The sequence below is a fragment of the Felis catus genome, chromosome A2 (assembly GCF_018350175.1).
Source record: "Felis catus isolate Fca126 chromosome A2, F.catus_Fca126_mat1.0, whole genome shotgun sequence".
Taxonomy (NCBI): domain Eukaryota; kingdom Metazoa; phylum Chordata; class Mammalia; order Carnivora; family Felidae; genus Felis; species Felis catus.
Window position 1 is genome coordinate 9,896,634 of NC_058369.1, and position 19,169 is coordinate 9,915,802.

At 50.6% G+C, this 19,169-nt stretch overlaps 2 protein-coding genes and 1 long non-coding RNA gene across 10 annotated transcripts in view; 2 read left to right on the plus strand and 1 right to left on the minus strand.

Moving 5' to 3' along the window:
* RFX1 (regulatory factor X1) overlaps nt 1-2,189 on the minus strand; it is a 32,347-nt gene extending 30,158 nt beyond the window's left edge. For 6 of the 8 annotated variants that reach the window (XM_023246195.2, XM_045046809.1, XM_023246171.2 and 3 more), the window contains exons 1-2: nt 2,044-2,157; nt 1,397-1,850 (exon numbers count right to left, since the gene is read on the minus strand). The gene's annotated coding sequence lies outside the window, so the exon portion shown is untranslated. Of the gene's footprint in view, nt 1-1,396; nt 1,851-2,043 lie in introns of all 8 variants that reach the window. The other 2 variants (XM_045046837.1, XM_023246196.2) reach the window with 2 other exon arrangements.
* Nucleotides 2,119-11,350, plus strand: LOC105261239. The gene is made up of 4 exons (XR_006590681.1): nt 2,119-2,247; nt 4,723-4,811; nt 9,690-9,795; nt 11,299-11,350. It is a non-coding gene; the product is annotated as an uncharacterized LOC105261239 (long non-coding RNA).
* Nucleotides 11,351-15,069: 3,719 nt separating this feature from the next.
* Nucleotides 15,070-19,003, plus strand: RLN3 (relaxin 3). The gene is made up of 2 exons (XM_019818403.3): nt 15,070-16,807; nt 18,214-19,003. Exons 1-2 carry the CDS (start codon nt 16,450-16,452, stop codon nt 18,426-18,428), a joined length of 573 nt encoding a protein of 190 aa, XP_019673962.3. The 5' UTR covers nt 15,070-16,449; the 3' UTR covers nt 18,429-19,003.
* The last annotated feature ends 166 nt before the right edge of the window (nt 19,004-19,169 follow it).

A 19,169-nucleotide genomic window follows, 5' to 3' on the forward strand; every position in this document is an offset into this window, starting at 1 on the left:
CGAAGCTGATTGACTTTAAAAGAAAAGGGCTACAGTTTGCACACCGCCACTCAGCTCTGCTGATGCCGAGCTCCAAAGCAAGACAGAGAACAAGCAACGTGGACTTGGCCCAGCTGGCTATCTGAAAAAAATAAGTCCTTCCCCAAGCAGGTAGATCCTGTGGCCCGCCAAAGCAGTCGCTGCGATTCTCCTCTAACAAACATGGAACACTTCCCCTTTCCTCTAATCTTGATGTGCCGCTCCTGCCCACGTGGCTCTGGAGGCTGGTACCTCCTCAGTGACATGTGACCCAGCTGACACCAACTTGATTGACACAAAAACATGTGTCTGGCCAGGAGAAGCAGCTTAAGAAATCTAAGAAACTTCTCCAGGCGCCATTGGCTTCCCATTCCCAGAAAGGCAGACCTTGATGGGCAAGAAGGTTAGAAAATCGTCCCATCTCCAGAAACAAGTCCTCTGGCCAGGGACGATACGAGGTCTAAGAGAGCGGTGCACAGAGAAGCAATCAAGTTTCTGTTCGACGACCTCAGTCACCCCAGATCACTCCTCCCCTGCCATGGGCTTCGACTTCTGCAAACCAAATCCTTCCGGCTGAAGCCATATTCCTCGCCCACAGTTTCGCCATGAAACTTTGTTTTCCTTTGCTTTCTCTCCGAGGATAAGGGAGATTTAGGAACAGACGGCAGTGTGGAAATCAAGATTAGCTAACAGTTCTATCAAACCATACTCAAAAATAGCACATAGCAGTAAAAGTTCAAAGATGAGGCCTAGAGAAATTCCTGAAAGGAGTCAGAAATCCCTGAAATGTAGAAAAGGGACGATGGCAATGATTCTCCCCACTTTACAGAATGGAAAACTGAGGCCTCAGATGTGGCAGCCACGGAGTACTGGGAATGACTGGGGTGGGGTGGGTTCTAAAGCGACGCGGCACAGGTGGCTTTCCATCCCTTTGGGAGGCTGTAAGGCCCTGGCGGCAACTGCCCCACCCGGTTCCCCCGCCACCGGCACCCGCCGGCCCCGCCCACACCTTACGAACTGGCCCCGCCCATTCACCTCCGCCCCGCCTCGCCCCTCCCTCGCTCCCATTGGCCCAGCCTCCCCAGGCCCGCCTCTCCGCGCCTCCCAACATATAAAAGCCCCCCGCCCCGTCCAACCGACCTCCACTCGCCGCCGGCCTGCTAGCGCCCGCCCCTCGCGGGGGCTGGGCCCCGGACCCCAGGGGCGGGTGGTGTCGCCCCAGCCGGGCCCCGGCCCCCTCCCCCACGGCCCCGACAGTCGCCGCCGCCATTTTGACCGCCCGCCCCTTCCCCCCGGACTATGATTACAGCGACACCCGCCGCCCGGGCCCCGCCGCCCTCCCTGGCCGGGCCCACCACCCCAGGGCCGCCCGGGTTACCTCGGCTTCTTCCTACTTCTGTCCGCAGAAGGGCTTTCCAGAGGTCTCGGAGGCGATGTTGGGAGGGGGACGGAACGTGCCGGGGTCCCCGGGCCGGGCAGGGGGGGGTGCGGGTGGGGGTCGGCCGGGCGGTTGTTGTTGTTGACTCGCGTTGCCGGGTTGCTTGGTCGCCACGACTACCGTGGCTATGGCGCCTCCGTTTCCCTCACCGGGGCAACTGTTGCTACCCACCCTACACACGTCATGAGCGGGGGCGGAGTCCCGGGTGATTGGCGGCGCCAGGAGAAGTGATTGGATGGCGCTAGGTCCTGCTGCTAAGCTATTGGTCCTAAGTCACGCTTTTCAACACCCTCTCGACTTCTCGGCGCTCTGATTCATCGGTGTGAATGTCCATCAAAGGAAATTGAACCCTCAAAGGCAGAAGAACCCGTCACTCCCGCAAGGAAGCAGCGGCCTAAGAATAAAGGGGTGGGGTCTGTGAGGTTGGGATTGGCTTGCGGCTGTAAAACCTGCCTTATGGTTCAGCTAAAGGGGTGTCAATCCATTCCAAAGGTTTGCCGCGCTCTCCAGCTGGGAACCGTGCGCATGCGCAGCACGCAAAGCCAGCTGGGAGTGGTAGTCCGCTCAGCGTACTTTAAAAGCCTTACCAACTATAAAAGGCGAGAAAGGAAAGCTCTCTTCCTTCAGACTTCTTCCTGCCCCGGTGGGTCAGTTCCTCGCCTCGCGCGCTTACGTCACGGGAGGAATGCAGTGACGCGCGCGGCTCGTCTGTGACGTCAGCGGCGGAGCTGGGCTAGGGATTCAGTGACGTCACTGGGCGCTCTTCCCCTCCCCCCTATTGCCCTACGTTGGTAAGATGGTCGTGGGATGTGAAGGCTGGGTTCGATCCCGGGTCCCATCCCTCGAGCAAACTTCCCCCGCCACCTCCGCCTAGACCCGGCCTCCGCGAGGGCTCCCGCCTCCCCCTCCTATCGGGCCGGAAAAGGTCACCGCTGCCGGGACAACCGCGGCTATCTCCGCCCCGCAGGCGGTGCGGACAGCCCTGGGAAAGGTCTCCTGCAAGCGGAGGACTTAATTAGAGGCTTCTAGCGCGGGCGATAAGCAAAGGTCGGCGCCCAGCACCCCCAGGGGAGTGCGGGCTGCTCACCAAGGCTCCACACCGCACCCCGACCCTCTTCCCCCTCCGTCGCGCCGCCCCCTCACCGTCCTCCTTGCCTCAGTTTCTCCAGGAGAGAAGAGACAGAAGCGGGTCGAGACTAGGTTGAGGGCGCAAAAAACTCAATCATCAAGATAAATGACATTCTATCCAATATTTTTTAAGTATCAAAATTAATGGGGAAAAAATAAATCCATGATGACCAAACTACCAAAATTTTAAATAAAGATAGGATCCTGCCAGGAGTGGGATCAAGATGAAGTGAGTCACGCAAGTGCTGGATCGGATCTTGTCTTTTACTTTTTCAAAAACATATTTTAATCCTCAAAATTTTTTGCATTAATTTTGATTTCTCAAAATAGTAATTATCTTGATAAATGAGTTTTTTGCCCTCCCCCCATCCTCCCCCACCCCCGCCGGCCCCGCGACCCCCTTCGGTTTTGCGCCGTGGTCTCCACCAGAGACAGGAAAATGAACGAAAAAGCTCAGAGCCCATGGTTCTACTTGTAGTCCTGCTGTGTGACAGTGTGACGAAGCGGCTCCGTCTCTGAGCTGCTGTTTCCTGGTTCAACCAACTTCACTCCTCTTGTGTGCAAGGCCCGGGCTGTAAAAGTAAAGAAAGCAGACAAAACCTCAGGCTTTGCATTTTATTAAGAGAGACACCATTACTAGTGAAATGACTACATAAGATAGGTTTTTAAGGGGCTGTAAGAGTGACATGGGGGGGTGGGGGTGGGGTGGGAGAGGAGTGACAGGATGCAGTGGCCTGTGTCACTTGAGGGAGGGGTCCTGCAGTCCTGAGTTGTGAAAAGAAGCCAACTCCATAAAACCCAGGTGGAGGGAACGGCGGGGAGGAGGGGAGGCGGGAGATAAACATCAGGCTGGGGCAGAATGAGCAAAGAGGAAAGCGTCAGGAGGTGAGGTCAGAGAAGCAAAGGCAGCCAGGTGATTCCCCAGAAACCCTCCACCTCCCAACAGCCCCGCAAAGTGGAATATCCACCCCACCCCCGCCCCACTAGACGGGTAAAGCAAAAAAGCAAATAGAGTCTCAGAGGTAGAAGGAGATTCTTCCGGGATCACGCAGCTGGGAGGCAGCAGAGCCCAGACAGCCTGTCTCCTTTTCTGGGCCTTTCCGATGTGCTTTGATGCCCCGGGGTGTGACCCTCCACGGTAGAGGAAAAGTAGCAGCAATTTCAATCAGCCTGGAAATGCTCACGGAGCCCCAGCCCTGATAAGTCCACCCAAGAATGAATGCGACTTGCAGGCATAAGGTGGCCGGGATAAATCCCAGCCCGCAGAGCCAGTCAGCCCCTGCAGCTGCGTCTGTGAGACAGGTGGAGGTCCCAGGGCCAGCCCTGTGTGCATGGGGGCCACCCGGGGGGGGGGGGGGGGACTAGAAGCCCTATTGCCACCTCCCACCCATTTCCCCACCTCCCTGAAGTCCCTAACCCCCCCAGTGAGCACAGCCAAGCCTGGAAATCATTTCTTCAATCGCAAATATTCATTATAAGCCTTTGTGACAGGGAAGGCAGTGTGGGCTAGAAATGTTCTATTTTTTTTTATAGTGTTTGCATGGGTTTATAGATACAAAAAAATTCCCTGAGCTCTCCATTCGAAATCTATGTCCTTTATGTATGTTATACCCCAATTTGAAACTTAAAAACACATGTTATACCATTGGAAGTCAAGTTATACTCTTGACCAACTCCTTTCTGAAACATTGGTAATTAGGGGGGCCTGGGTAGCTCAGTCCATTAAGCGTTCATTTCTTGATTTCAGCTCAGATTATGATCTCACAGTTCGTGGGATCAGGCCCCATGTCGGGCTCCTTGATAATGATGCAGAGCCTGGTTGGGATGTTCTCTCTCCCTCTGTCTCTTTCTCTCTCCCACTTGCTCACTCTCAAAATAAATAAACTTTTTTTTTTTTTAATGCAGAATGAAAGAATTAGAAAAAATGCCATTTAGGGGCTTCCGGGTGGCTCAGTCCGTTGAGCATCCAGCTCTTGATTTTGGCTCAAGTCATGATCTCATGGTCTGTTGAGTTCGAGCCCCATGTTGGGCTCTGTGCTGACAGAGCAGAGCTTGCTTGGGATTCATGCTCTCCTTTTCTCTCTCTGCCCCTCCTTCCCTCTTCCTCTCTCTCTCAAAATAAATGAACTTAAAAAAAGAAAAAGAAAAAGAAAACTTGCCGTTTTGCAAAAGCCAAGGAAATCATTGATCTGGGCAATGATCGTTGATGGGCATCATAAAGCAGCAGGTGAGAGAATGACGGGGAACAAACTATGCACAGGGTGCTGGATGGCTCACGGAGCCCAGGGGTGTGGACTTGATCACGGAGGCCAGGCTGTCACCAGCATGAGCTGCCAGGCAGCTCAGCAGCACAGTAAAGGGCCCTGGGCCTCCCGATGGGATGCGAAAGGAAGTTCACAGCTTCCCCTAGGACACGTCTTGCCAAAACGTTAAACCTGACTCTGATGAAGTCTCTCAACCTCACATCCAGTTTGCAGGAAATGGAAAGGGTAGAGAAACAAGTTAAATGACAATATCAGGAAGCGACAGACAGACAAATCCACAGTCGGGGGGGGGGGGGTACCACATGACAACTGTCCCTGTCTCTTCAACAAGTCAGTCATGAAAAAAAGGGACTGGGGACTTTTCTAGGGCAGGCGGCACCGTCGACACTTGGGGCCAAATTGTTCTTTGTGGTGGGAAACTGTCCTGTGTGTTTTACGATATTAAGCAGTGCCCCTGGCCACCACCCACTAGATGCCAGTAGCCTCCTGCCCCAGCCAGGTATGACACTGAAAGATGTCTCTAGACAAACGTCCTTGGAGATACTACCCTAGAGGATGGCACAACAAGGGACAGAAGGGCACGGGCTTCCCAGCTATCCACCAGCAGAGACCAACCTTCTCTCGCATTTAAGCCAGTCATCGGGTCTCTGTTAAACCAAGGGAACCGCGCCTCGGTGGTTCTGTTCCAAATTTTTATATTCATTGAAAGTTTTGCACCGGGTGAGCATACTCACTGAGGTGGGTCACTGGAGGCAACGTACATGTCCATCTTTCTAGCAAGATGAACTAAGAAAGCGGCATGATCCAGACTCCTCAGCCAAGTAGCCCGGCAGCAAAAAGTAGCTTACAAAGTATCGTGCTAATGGGCATGAAACCCAGACACCATCGCATTTTAAGACCCGGCAACCCTGTTCCTCCCCCAAGCGGCAGGAGAAAGAGATCTCCGTGGAGTTTTGCTAAAAGGGAGAAAAAGAAGAAATTTAAAACTATCTACGAATGTGCCAGCTACCAAGGAGAATTTGACCCTCGGTGCATTGGAACGCAAACAAGACGTCCTCCTGTTACACTGGCAAATCATCATAAAAGCCGGTGCATTTCTGCTTATTATTAAGTGTTAGGCTTAGCAGGCTAGTTCTAACTTTTCAAGCCACACAATGGGGTAAGAGAAAAAAAATATAAATGTGTGAATACTGTGCAGATATATCCATGGATAAAATGGAATCTAGTGTCAGAGGACGCCCAGTCCAACAGGTTTGGGGAACTATGTTGCAAGCAGGGTTTTGATGAGTTAAGGTGATCTTGGGAAAATATTGTTGAGGGTATTGCATCATCGAGCGGAAGGAAAAGTTGGGGGGAAAAAAATGAACTGAGATTTACAGAATAACAGGGGCGCCTGGGTGGCTCAGGCGGTTAAGCATCTGACCTCAGCTCAGGTCATGATCTCACGGTTCGTGGGTTCAAGCCCCGCATCGGGCTCTGTGCTGACAGCTCAGAGCCCGGAGCCTGCTTCGGATTCTGTGTCTGTGTCTCACTCTCCCCTGCTCACGCTCTTTCTCTCTCTCTCTCTAAATAAACATTAAAAAAAATTAAATACAAAATTAAAAAACAAAAATCTGAGATGTGAGGGACGCTTGGGTGGCTCAGCTGGTTAAGCCTCTGACTCTTGATGTCAGCTCAGGTCATGATCTTGAGGTTTGTGAGTTCAAGCCCCACGTAAGGCTCTGTGCTGACCGCACAGAGCCTGCTTGGGATTCTCTCTCTCTCCCTGTCTCTCTGCCCCTCCCCTGCTCTCTCTGGCACATGTCGTCTCTCTCTCCCTCTCTCTCTCCCACCCCCCCCTGCAGTCTTTCAAAATAAATAAATAAACTTTTTTAAAAATCTGAGAGGTGATCCCCTAAATACTTGGGCTTTGAGAGAAAATGCTTGGGACACACGCGTATCCACATGAACTTGTGTCAACCTATTCCCACCCCCCACCAAGTGGTAAGACAATTTTTGGTGGGGAGAGGCTGAAGGAAATAAGTTAATAACTGCTTTGACTCTCTTTTTTTTTTTTTAATTTTTTTTTTTAACGTTTATTTATTTTTGAGACAGAGAGAGACAGAGCGTGAACGGGGGAGGGGCAGAGAGAGAGGGAGACAAAGAATCGGAAGCAGGCTCCAGGCTCTGAGCCACCAGCTCAGAGCCCGACGCGGGGCTCGAACTCACGGACCGCGAGATCGTGACCTGGCTGAAGTCGGATGCTTAACCGACTGAGCCACCCAGGCGCCCCTTTCTTTCTTTTTTTTTTTTTTTTACATTTTTTTTGATAACTGCTTTGACTCTCTTAACAAAAATGCAATATATCACTGAGCTGAAAGGGTACAGATGGAAATCTAGTACACAGTCCCATTGTGCTAGTCACAACATACTTGCACACACATACAAAGTGAGCATATAAACATACACAGTGGTACATCCTATTGCTCGAGGTTATGTACCTGTTCAGGAACACAGGGCAAATGTCTTAGAGATTCTGGCAGTGGTTTGGGAAGAGCAAGAAATTGGTTATCTGGGATGAAATTACACCAGTGGGCACTTTGCCTGGACCAGTGAGGGCGTAATAGTGTTTGGGGAGAGATGGGACTGGGTGAGACCAAGGTTCACTGGCATTTGGGGAGCATATAGCAGATGGCAAACGGCTGAGGGCCAATTGGGAGGTGAATGGAGACAGTGAATGTAGGTTAGATGTATTTGGGTCAGGAAGACAGATTTGAAATCTGCACTAATATGGTGGCTGCTGGGGGCGGGGGGGTGGGGGGGAGAAAGGGATACCTTTTATTTATTTTTTAAATGTTTTTGAAACATTTATTCGTTTTTGAGAGCGCTCGAGGACTGGGGGCGGAGCAAGGAGAGAGAGGGACAGAGGATCTGAAGCGGGCTCTGCACTGTCAGCACAGAGCCCGATGCGGCACTCGAACTCATGAACCGTGAGAGCATGACCCGAGCAGAAGTTGGACTCTGAACAGACTGAGCCACCCAGTCGCCCCTACCTTCTATTCCTTTTTCTGCCAAATTGCTCTGGCTGGGACTCGCGGTACTGTGTTGAATAAAAGTAGTGGGAACGATGGGGCGCCTGGGTGGCGCAGACGGTTGAGCGTCCGACTTCAACCAGGTCACGATCTCGCGGTCCGTGAGTTCGAGCCCCACGTCGGGCTCTGGGCTGATGGCTCAGAGCCTGGAGCCTGTTTCTGATTCTGTGTCTCCCTCTCTCTCTGCCCCTCCCCCGTTCATGCTCTCTCTCTCTCTGTCCCAAAAATAAATAAACGTTGAAAAAAAAATTAAAAAAAAAAAAAGTAGTGGGAACGGGTACCCTTGTCTCGTTCCTGTCTTAGAGGAAAAGCTTTCAGTGTTATACTATTATGATGTTAGTTGTGGGCTTGTCGTACGTGGCCTTTATTACCTCGAACTACGTCTCCTCTATGCCCAGTTTGTTGAGAGTTTCCGTTACGAAAGGATGTTGGATTTTGTCGAATGCTCTTCTGCATCTCTTGAGATGATCATTTATGATTTTTGTCCTTCATTTTGCTAGCGTATTACACTGATTTGCGGATACCGAGCCGTCCTTGCATCCCCGGAATAAATCCCACTTGATCGTGGTGTGTGATCCTTTTAATGTATTGTTTGCTAATATTTTGTTGAGGGTTTTTGCACCTACGTGCATCGGGGATCCTGACTAGTAATTTCCCACATGCTGTTAAAATTCAAAGTAACTTGGGATGCCTGGGTAGCTCAGTCAACTAAGCGCCAGACTCTTGATCTCAGCTCAGGTCATGATCTCACAGTTCACGAGTTCAAGCCTGGCGTCGGGCTCTGCACTGACAGTGCAGCCTTCTTCGGATTCTGTCTCTTCCTCGGCCCCTTCCCCACTCTCTAAATAAATAAATACCCTTAAAAAAATAAAAGTAACTAAAATAAAATACAACGAACAACTTAGTTCCTCATCGCTATTGGACACATTTCAAGCGCTCAGTAGCCAGCTGGTGGCCACCATGGTGGAAAGCACAGATATAGAACACTCCCACCCTCGTAGAAAGTTCTGTTGGTCTGGGCTGTAAATCAACTCTGAAAAGACATTTCACAGACTCAGGGAAATTTGAATATGTGTTCGGCGTAAGATGATACCGAAGAATGCTTGTATATTTGTCAGTGTATAAATATCCTTATTTTCTAGAGATGCATGTTATACGTAGTATTTAGAGACGAAAAATGATGTCAGTCAGGTTGACTAGGGTGTTTAAAGCACCGCAGAAGACCAGGCGTCCATCAAATTCTCAATAAATGTCAGCGTTCATTAATTTAAAAGTTTGGAGAAACAGCAACCTGGGAGCAAATATTTATCCCCCATCGGATAACCAGATAAGAGATCTCCTTAATATATAAAGAACCCCTAGAAATCAAGAAGAAAAAGATCAACATCCTAAAAAATAACGGGCAACGAAGGTGACCAAAGAGGAACGAGAAAACTGTAATAGCTCTTGAACACATGGAGTATGTCCCACTGTACTTATGGAAGGGAAGTGTAAATTTTCTCTATTCCGAGATACCATTTTTCACCTGTTGTGCTGGCGAAAATCCAAAGGTTGACACGCTCTGTGGGTGAGGCCATAGAGGAGCGGAACACTCATTAATTGCTGGAGGGAGTGTGGATTAATCTATCCCCCAAAGGGGAGATTTGGCAATATCTATAAAAAGCACAAATGCGCATATTGTTCGAGCCAGAAATCTCACTTCGGGGAATTTTCCTACTGATGCACTTGCATATGTGCGAAGTGACATTTCTACAAGGTTTTTCACTGCAGTGTTAGCTCCAGAACAAATGGATGAAAAATGTCGCCCGTCTCTGGGAGTGAAATTAACTCTGGGACATCCACACAGCAGAATACTACCCAGCTGTAGAACAACAAGGTGGGTGAAGAGAGTTTCAATATGGGGAGATCCCCGGCATTTGTTGTTAAGTGGGGCGGGACGGGGGGGGAGCAAGGTGTAGCAGAATGTATAAAACGTGCCACCCTGAATTGAAGTTTTGACACATGCTACAACATGGATGAACTTGAAAACGTCGTGCCTGGGGCACCTGGGTGGCTCAGCTGGTCCAGCATCTGACTCTTGATTACAGCTCAGGTCATGGCCTCGTGGTTTGTGAGTTCAAGCCCCACATCAGGCTCTGCACTTGACAGCGTGGAGCCTGCTTGGGATTCTCTGTTTCCCTCTCTCTCTCTCTGCCCCTCCCCTGCTCATGCACACACTCCCTTGTTCTCTCTCTCTCTCTCTCTCAAAATAAATAAATTAACTTAAAAAAAAAAAAAGGAAAAGAGGGACGTCTGGGTGGCTCAGTCAGTTAAGGTTCCAATTCTTGATTTCCGCTCAAGACAGTGATCTCACGGTTTGTGAGTTCGAGCCCCGCATCAGGCTCTGCACTGTGTCAGCTCGGAGCCTGCTTGGAAGTCTCTCTCCCTCTCTCTGTGCCCCTACCCACCCCCTCTCTTTCCCAAAATAAAGAAATAGACTTAAAAATTAAAGAAAAGAAAAGAAAACATTGGGCCAAGTTCAAGAAGCCAGACACAAAACGACAAACGTCATAGGAGTTTACTCACACGAGGTACCTGGAATGGGCAAATCCATAGAGACCAAAAGGGGGAATGATGGGTGCCTGAGTGGAAGGGGGGAAGTGAGAGACTGGTGTTTCAAGGGGACAGAGTTTCAGTTTGGGAAAATGAAAGAGTTCTGAAGAGGAGCGCCTGGGTGGCTCAGTGGGTTAAGCGTCAGACTCTTGATACCGGCTCGGGTCGTGATCTCAGGGTTCAGGGGATTGAGCCCCAGGTGGGGTTCTGTGCTGACATCGTGGAGTCTGCTTGGGATTCTCCCTCTCTTTTTTTCTCTCTCTGTCTCTCGGCCCCTCCCCTGTTGTGCATGTGTGTGCATGCTCCCTCGCTCTCTCTCAAAATAAATAAATTTTAAAAATAAATTTTATTTATTTTTTTTTAATTTTTTTTCAACGTTTTTTATTTATTTTTGGGACAGAGAGAAACATAGCATGAACGGGGGAGGGGCAGAGAGAGAGAGAGACACACAGCATCGGAAACAGGCTCCAGGCTCCGAGCCATCAGCCCAGAGCCTGACGCGGGGCTCAAACTCACGGACCGCGAGATCGTGACCTGGCTGAAGTCGGACGCTTAACCGACTGCGCCACCCAGGCGCCCCTAAAAATAAATGTTAAAAACATCTGAGAAGATTTAAAAACATAGGGGTGGTAAACATGGATGGTGGGGACGGCTGTACAACAATGCGACGTATTTAATGCTGCTGAACAGGACACTTAAAATGGTTAAGATGACATATTGTATGTTATGTATATTTTACCACAATAAACAATTAAACACATTTTTTTAATGTTTGTTTACTTTTGAGAGCGAGCCAGGGAGGAGCAGAGAGAGAGAGGGAGACACCGAATCCGAAGCAGGCTCCAGGCTCCGAGCTTTCCGCACAGAGCCCGACGCGGGGCTCAAACCCACGAACCGCGAGATCATGACCTCAACCGAAGCCGGATGCTTAACTGACTGAGCCACCCGGGCACCTCACCACAATTAAAGAATTTTAAATGCTACCTTTCATGTAAAAGTAGGTGTGTGTATGTGGGGGGGGGAGGATAAGAACCTATATTCACATGTTTGTACAGGTGCACAGAAATTCTGGAAGGATACTCGGGAGATTAAGAGCAGTGAGTTACCTGTAGGGAAAGGTGGGGGCTGAGACTGGGAGGGAGATACCACAGCCGATCTTATACTTTTTATTTCTGATGCACCAGGCTGTACCGACCATCCAGAAATAGGACTAGTTACGTTTGGAGAGAGTGGTTTTATTTAGGATTGGTAAACTTTGGGTGCATTTGTATGCTGGCCAAAAATAATAATGGTAATGAAAATAATGATATTGGTAGCAGGCGGGCTTTCCTAATTCTTACGTATCCGTTTCCTGTGGCTGCTTTGATAGTTGCCACAAACTGGGGGGCTTACAAAAGCAGGAATGTATTCTCTCACGGTTCTAGAGGCCAGAAGGCTGAGATCAAGGTCCGCAAGGCCATGCTCCCTCCAAAGACTCTGGGGGAAGATCCTTCCGTGTCTCTTCCAGCTTCTGGTGGCTCCAGACATGACTTGGTTTCTTCGTGTATATCACTCTAACCTCTGCCTCTGTCTTCACATGGCCTTATCTCTCCTGTGTCGTTGGGTCTAGGGTCCAACCGGATAATCCAGGACCATCTCATCTCAAAGGCCTTAATTACGTATGCAAAGACCCTTTCCGCAAATAATATCAGGTTCAGAGTTCCGGAGGGTTAGGACGCGGAGGGTTAGGACGAGGGGAGGTATCTTTGTGCAGGGTCACACCCAAGCCACCGCACTTACCGTGTGCTGTGCGTGGTGCTCAGCACTTTACAGAATTTCACCCAAGTCCCCAAACAGCCCCAGGAAGGAAATAGGCCTATTTTTTTTAATTTTCTTTTTTTTTTTTAATGTTTATTCATTTTAGAGACAGAGTGTGTGTGAACGGGGGAGTCGCAGAGAGAATGGGGGACCGCTGTCAGCACAGAGCCCGACGTGGGGCTCAAACTCGCGAACCGCGAGATCAAGACTCGAGCTGAAGTCAGAGGCTCAACCGACTGAGCCACCCAGGCGCCCCAGGAAATATGATAATTAACTCCGTCTTCCCAATGAATTCAGAGAGGTGTAAGGCCTTTCTCAAGTTCACATAGGAACTGGAATTTGAATGCAGCTATATTGGGCTCAAAACTCTGATTCTGTGTGAAGCACAAAAGAGCCTTCTGGTTATGGGCCAGGCAAACTCAGACAGACAGCAATTATTTCCCAGCGAGTTTGTTCTTTGCCAGCCCTTGAGCCAGGCACTGGGGATATGGAGAAAAGGGCAGAAGGGTACGTCCCTGGAGAGTCGCTGGGAGAAGAGGAGGTGGGGGGAGCATTTTATTCATCAGCCCTTTCAAAGCAGTACAATCAGATATGACTCCCGCCTCCTGGAGCATTGCCTGGGCCCAAGACACCACAGGGGGCAACAGAGGCCAGGAGTTTGTCATGAAGAAAAGGACAAAGGGATAAAGTTCGGATCCAAAGAGAATGTGTCAAGTAGAAATAACAGAAGTACACAGCGCTGCCCGCCGGCCCCGGGATGTTTTAAGATGCGCGCATTGATTCTTCCTTGTTTGACAGGTGAGAAAACCAAGGTCCAGAGAGGTTAAATGCCTTCCTTGCCTACTAGGGTCACACAGCAGGAAAGAGGCAAGGGTGGGATTCCAACGCAGCTCAGCCCATCACGGGAGCCCCTAGTATTGTTTATTTAAAGCGACGTGAAATTGACGTAACACAAAACTATGTTAACGTGAACAATTCAGCGGCAGATAGGATAGTCACAATGTTCTGCGCAGATAGGATAGTCACGATGTTCTGCGACCACTACCTCTGTGCAAAACATTTTCACCCCCACAAAGGGATACCCAGTAGTGATCACTCCCCACTCTGTCCTCCTCCCAGCCCCTGGCAACCCACTAGTCCGCTTTCTGTCTCCAGGGATGTGCTTATTTTGGGTATTTCGGATCAACGCAATCCTATAATATGTGACCTTTTGGGTCTGGCTTCTTTCACTCGCTGTAATGTTTTCAAGGTTCAACCACGCTGTAACGTGTATCCGAACCTCGTTTCTTTTTATGACCGAATAATGTTTCATTGTATGGATCTACCGCCTTTTGTCTATCCATACATCTGTTGACGGGTTGTTCCTGCTGTTTGTGTGAATAGTGCTATCAACATACATGTGGGGCGCCTGGGTGGCGCAGTCGGTTAAGCGTCCGACTTCAGCCAGGTCACGATCTCGCGGTCCGTGAGTTTGAGCCCCGTGTCAGGCTCTGGGCTGATGGCTTGGATCCTGGAGCCTGTTTCCGATTCTGTGTCTCCCTCTCTCTCTGCCCCTCCCCCGTTCATGCTCTGTCTCTCTCTGTCCCAAAAATAAATAAACGTTGAAAAAAAAATTAAAAAAAAAAAAAAACATACATGTACATGTAACACCAAAATGGTTAATTTTACCTGTATGAATTTTACCCAGTATTTTAAAAAAATGAATGCCGGACGCCTGGGGGGCTTGGTCGGTTACGCGTCTGACTTTGGCTCAGGCCATGATCTCACAGTTTGTGGGTTTGAGCCCCGCGTCGGGCTCTGTGCTGACAGCTCGGAGCCTGGAGCCTGCTTCGGATTCTGTATCTCCCTCGCCCTCTGCCCCTCCCCTGCTCTCTCTCTCTCTTTCTCTCTCCCAAAAATAAACATTAAAACATTAAAATAAATCAATAAAAATAAAAAAAGGAAGACTCTCAGCTGAGAGGACCTAGCAGCAATGACATACCCGTCCCACCCCCACCCCCAGTAGTGATGGACACACCCAGTGCCCAGGTCTTGACTTCCCATTGCGATACTCCAATAAAAGGGAATCCTGACTCCTTAGGAAAGCGTCTGATTCTAGGACTGGGGCAGGGAAAACACGAGGCAAGCCCTGCGTTTCTTGAGGTGCCAGGAAATAAGAAGTGCTAAAAAAACAAAAACAAGCCAACAAAAAATACGGAGTCAAGGCGGCGAAAGGACAGCGCCTGAAGTAAAATGCTTAGAGCGGGAGCCAACTGAAAGAGCTCCCAATGGCCACAGCTGGAACAGTGTGAGGAACAAAAGAAATCACAATAGTGTCGGGTTACAACCCAAAGACTGAAATAACCGTTCACGAGTCCATATTGGTATAAATAAATGAATGAACAAATAACTGGAGACAGAACAACTCTTCCTCCAGAATTCCAAATAATAAGTGATAGTAAATGTGGAAGGGATGAGGTACGTGGAAAATTACTAACAAACAAACACCACAGTAACACTTCTATGCACACAATCTACCCAGAATGCTAGCACGAGTGGGTAAACTGGGAAACAAAATCTTTGCAGAGCCTCAAAGTGTTTCATCCAAAGCGTATCTCAACTACTGTACTGTAAAAAAAAAATTTTTTTTAACGTTTATTCATGTTTGAGAGACAGAGCATGAGTGGCAGAGGGGCAGAGAGAGAGGGGGAGACACAGAATCCGAAGCAGGCTCCAGGCTCTGAGCTGCCAGCACAGAGCCCGATGCGGGGCTTGAACCCACGAACCACGAGATCATGACCCGAGCTGAAGTCGGCGCGTAACCGACCAAGCCACCCAGGCGCCCCTCAACTACTGTACTTTTGACGTATGTCCACAAATCCTTCCAAATTCTCCCTTCCCAAAAGGTGGAGCTTCGTTCCTCTATCTTGGGGGGGTGGTTGGAAGGGGTGTTTCTGGACCCGAGTCATAGTTACGCGGTATGTTTGGTCTATGAAAATTCTTCCGGGTGTCCACGAATGATCTGTGTGCTCTTCCTTAAGTGTGTCATACTTTGATCAAAAGTTCAATTGATGGGGCTCCTGGGTGGCTCAGTTGGTTGAGCGTTGGACTCTTGGTTTTGGCTGAGGTCATGATCCCAGGGTCATGGGGGCTAGCCCCATGTTGGGTTCTGTGCTGAGCATAAAGCTTGCTTGAGATTCTCCCTCTCCCTCTGCACCTCTCCCCACCTCCTGTTCTCTCTCCCTCTAAAATAAAAAATAATAAAGAAGGCAAGAGAAATGCACAAGGAAAGAAGGAAACAGAACTATCTGTCCCAGAAATGCACATGTTGGCGTTAGAATCACAACAAAATACAAAGAAGCGACAACTAAAGCTACCCCTAGGGGGTGGGAGGGCCTGTGACAGGATTATGCAGCGGGGGATGTCTATGCTGCTGGCACAGTTCCATTTCCTGACCTGAGCGGTAACAACATGGGTGTCTTGTTTATGATTCTTTCAACTGCACGTTCTGGCCGAGTCAGCTGACACTCGCTTGTGAGACCTGATGGTTGACTCTTCGGGACTCTGCTGACCACGCAGACGTCATATTGGTAGCTTGAAATTGGCCGGAAACCAACAGCCGCTACAAACCAGGGTCTTTTTAATGTCTTTCTTTCTTTTTTTTTCTTTCTTTCTTCTGGAGAACTCATTGGTAAACGCTTCCCAGCACATCCCAGCTTCTTGATGTATGTTATCGTAATTAAACATTTTAAAGTTATTTTTTAATGGTGGTAAAATACGCATAAAATTGATCATCTTCGTCGCTTTTACGTGTCCAGTTCATCTGCTCAAATTTGAGAACCATTATCATAGGTCACTGGGAGGATGAAACAGATGCAAAATACTTAGAGCGGTGCCTGGCCTTGTAGCCTAGCCCACACTGCGAAGCAGAAACGCTCATTATCATTGTTATCCTAGAGGAGATCCAGCCCTATGCGGGGGTTGTATCTTGGCTGTGCCCTCTCTTTGGGTCTGGTGGGGTCTGGGTCCCCGGTCTCTGCTGAATCGAGACCTTCTCGCCCTTCTAGATGAAGATGACAGTGAGCTGGAGCACGTCACTCCGTCCCTGGTTAAAGGTTATCACTTGCTCCTGGAAACGGGAAAGGTCGGGGTTGTGGGGGGCATGCCAGCCTCCCCTCTGCTGGAGGAGATAAAGGAGGTCACTTGCCTTCTCCGTGACAGGTGGGGGGAACCCGGGGTGTATAAATGGGGGGCCAGGAGGCAGCAGAGACACAGACTCCCAGGGAGGTTGCATCGCTGTGCCCCAGCGTCCCAGGTGTTCCTGTCCAGCATGGCCAAGCGCTCGCTGCTGCTGCTGCTGGCCGTGTGGGTGCTGGCTGGGGAGCTGTGGCTGAGCACCGAGGCCCGGGCATCACCCTACGGAGTGAAGCTTTGCGGCCGGGAATTCATCCGGGCCGTCATCTTCACCTGCGGGGGCTCCCGATGGAGGCGGTCAGACATCCTGGCCCATGAAGCTACGGGTGAGGCTGGGGGGGGGGGTGCGGCTGGGGGGGGGGGTAGTGTGGTGGGGAGGGGTGGACAATGGATGGGACATGGGATGGTCCAAGGAGCCAGGGATGGAGACGAGATGAAGGGCCGGGGCAGGAGAGTCCCTGTCCTATGATGTACAGCTGGGGAAACTGGCCCAGGCCTCAGAGCTGTGCCGAGGCAGGGAGGAGCCGGTTAGCAGACCTGCAGAGTCGTGAGAGAACTGGCCGCTGTTTTTGGAGCACCTGCTGTGTATGAGCCTGTCCTTAAGGATGGGGGGTCGGGTGGGAGATGGGACGCCATTGAGAAACTGACACTGAACCCCTTTTCAACCTTCTGCGGAAGGTAGTGTGAGGGGTGTGGTGTATACAAGGCCAGATTTTGCCACCTAGCTGGTGACCCTCCTGGCAAGTTGCTTACCCTCTCTGAGCCTCCTTATCTGCAAATGAGAGGCACAGTCCCTGAATCTCCCAGGATGGCTAAGTGGCAACACTGAGTCAAAGCAGATCAGGACGGTGGGCAGGGGGCTCAGTCTGGGCTCAAGCGGGGGGCACGGGGCCTGGTTTCATGAAGGGCAGGAGCCTGGCGAAAAAATTAAACAAAAGTTTTCACGATGGTGATGATATAAAGGTGGACTTGGAAGACACGCTGCCTGGGTTCAAGTAGGAGACCTACAACTTAATGGCTGCGTGTTCTTGTGCAAGTTGGTTTACGAAACCGTGCCTCGGTGTTCTCCTCTGGCAAATGGGCATGGTAATAGGTGCCCCCACCTCATGGGGTTGTCATTGTGAGGAATAAAGGAGTTAGCCCCCTAAATCCTTTAAAACAGCGTTTGGCAGAGGGTGCCTGGGCGGCTCAGTCGGTTAAGGGTGTGACTTCAGCTCAGGTCACCTCTCTCTCTCTCCGTGAAAACTAAATAAACATTAAAAAAAACCAGCAACAACACAGTGGCTGGCACATGGTAAGTATACGGTGAGTGCTTCTCGTGTGCCACACTCTGTTCTAAGCTTTTCCATGGGTATTAATTCTGTCATCTACTCCACGTAAAACCCTAGAAGGTAGGCATTATTATTATCCCCACCTTGCACACAAGGAAACCAAGCGTCGGAGGAGTACATTCATGTGCTCCAGAGCATAACTCAGAGAGGCTCCCAAACACATGTTCTTAACCATCAGGTCCTCAATGAATAAAGAGTAGGAGAAAAGAAATGACAAGAGAGGACAGTCAAGCTCTGTGAGGTTGAATAATCTGCCTGTCAAAACTGGAAGGTAGGCCTGAATGGGATAAAACTTTTGACCATGAAGCTGCATCACAAGAATAGAAGTAGCTGAGACAGCCTCTGGGTGTGATCGCAGCTGAGCCCCAAGCACTAACTCTTTTCATCCTTCACCTTCCCAGACACAGACTCTGACACAGACAGCGAGCTGGACGGGGCAGTAGCCTCCAGCGAGTGGCTGGCCCTGACCAAGTACCCCCGGGCTTTGTATGCAGACCGACCTGGCTGGCAGGGAACTCCAGGGGCTCTGCGCCCTGTCCGTGATGTCCTGGGTGGCCTCTCCAGCAACTGCTGCAAGTGGGGGTGCAGTAAGAGTGAAATCAGCAGCCTCTGCTAGACCAGCGACCGGGTGGCCAGGGCCCCAGGGGCCAGCTGGGCACCTGACTCTGGCCCCTCATGCGTTCATTCATCCGCAAGTCAGGAGTCAGGCACTGGGCACTTGGACACGCTGCCCCCCCCCCCCCCATGACCCTGACCTTTGACCAGCCTCTCCTAAACCCCAGCAAACTTCCCCTACCTGGCCAAATGGGAACCTCTGATCCTGACCCCTGACCTCTCCTTAGGTCCTATCATGCCTTTGCCTGGCCTATACCGTTCCCTGCCGCAGTGGCGCCCCTATTGTACTGAAACCGGCCACGCTGAGACCTTTGCCCAAACTGTGATTCTCTCGTGCCCCAACTGTGGCCACTCTTCCAAATTACGCCCCCGCTCCATTCCAGCCTTTGCTCGGTGCCTTCTCCCTGCCTTCCAGCCCCTCCTCCTCCAACCCCACCGGCTGGGGTTCTAGAGCTGTGGACCTTAGAATAATGGTGGGGACCCCTGGGCTCCCTTCACCCATCCTGGGGTGGGAGGCTCGGTGGGGGGGACCGATCGGAACCTTCTTCGACCCCAATAATAAAAGTTCCAAAGGACTTTGCGGCGTGTGCGTTGTTGCGGGGTGGGGAGGGCACGGGTTTCACACGAGCTCGGCGAGGCGCTCAGCACCCGCCAGACGCCCCAGGCCGTTTTCCCCTCCCTCTCGACAGCCCCAGCCTGCGCCGCTGGGGACTTTCCGCCACCGGGAAGGGGCGGGGACCCG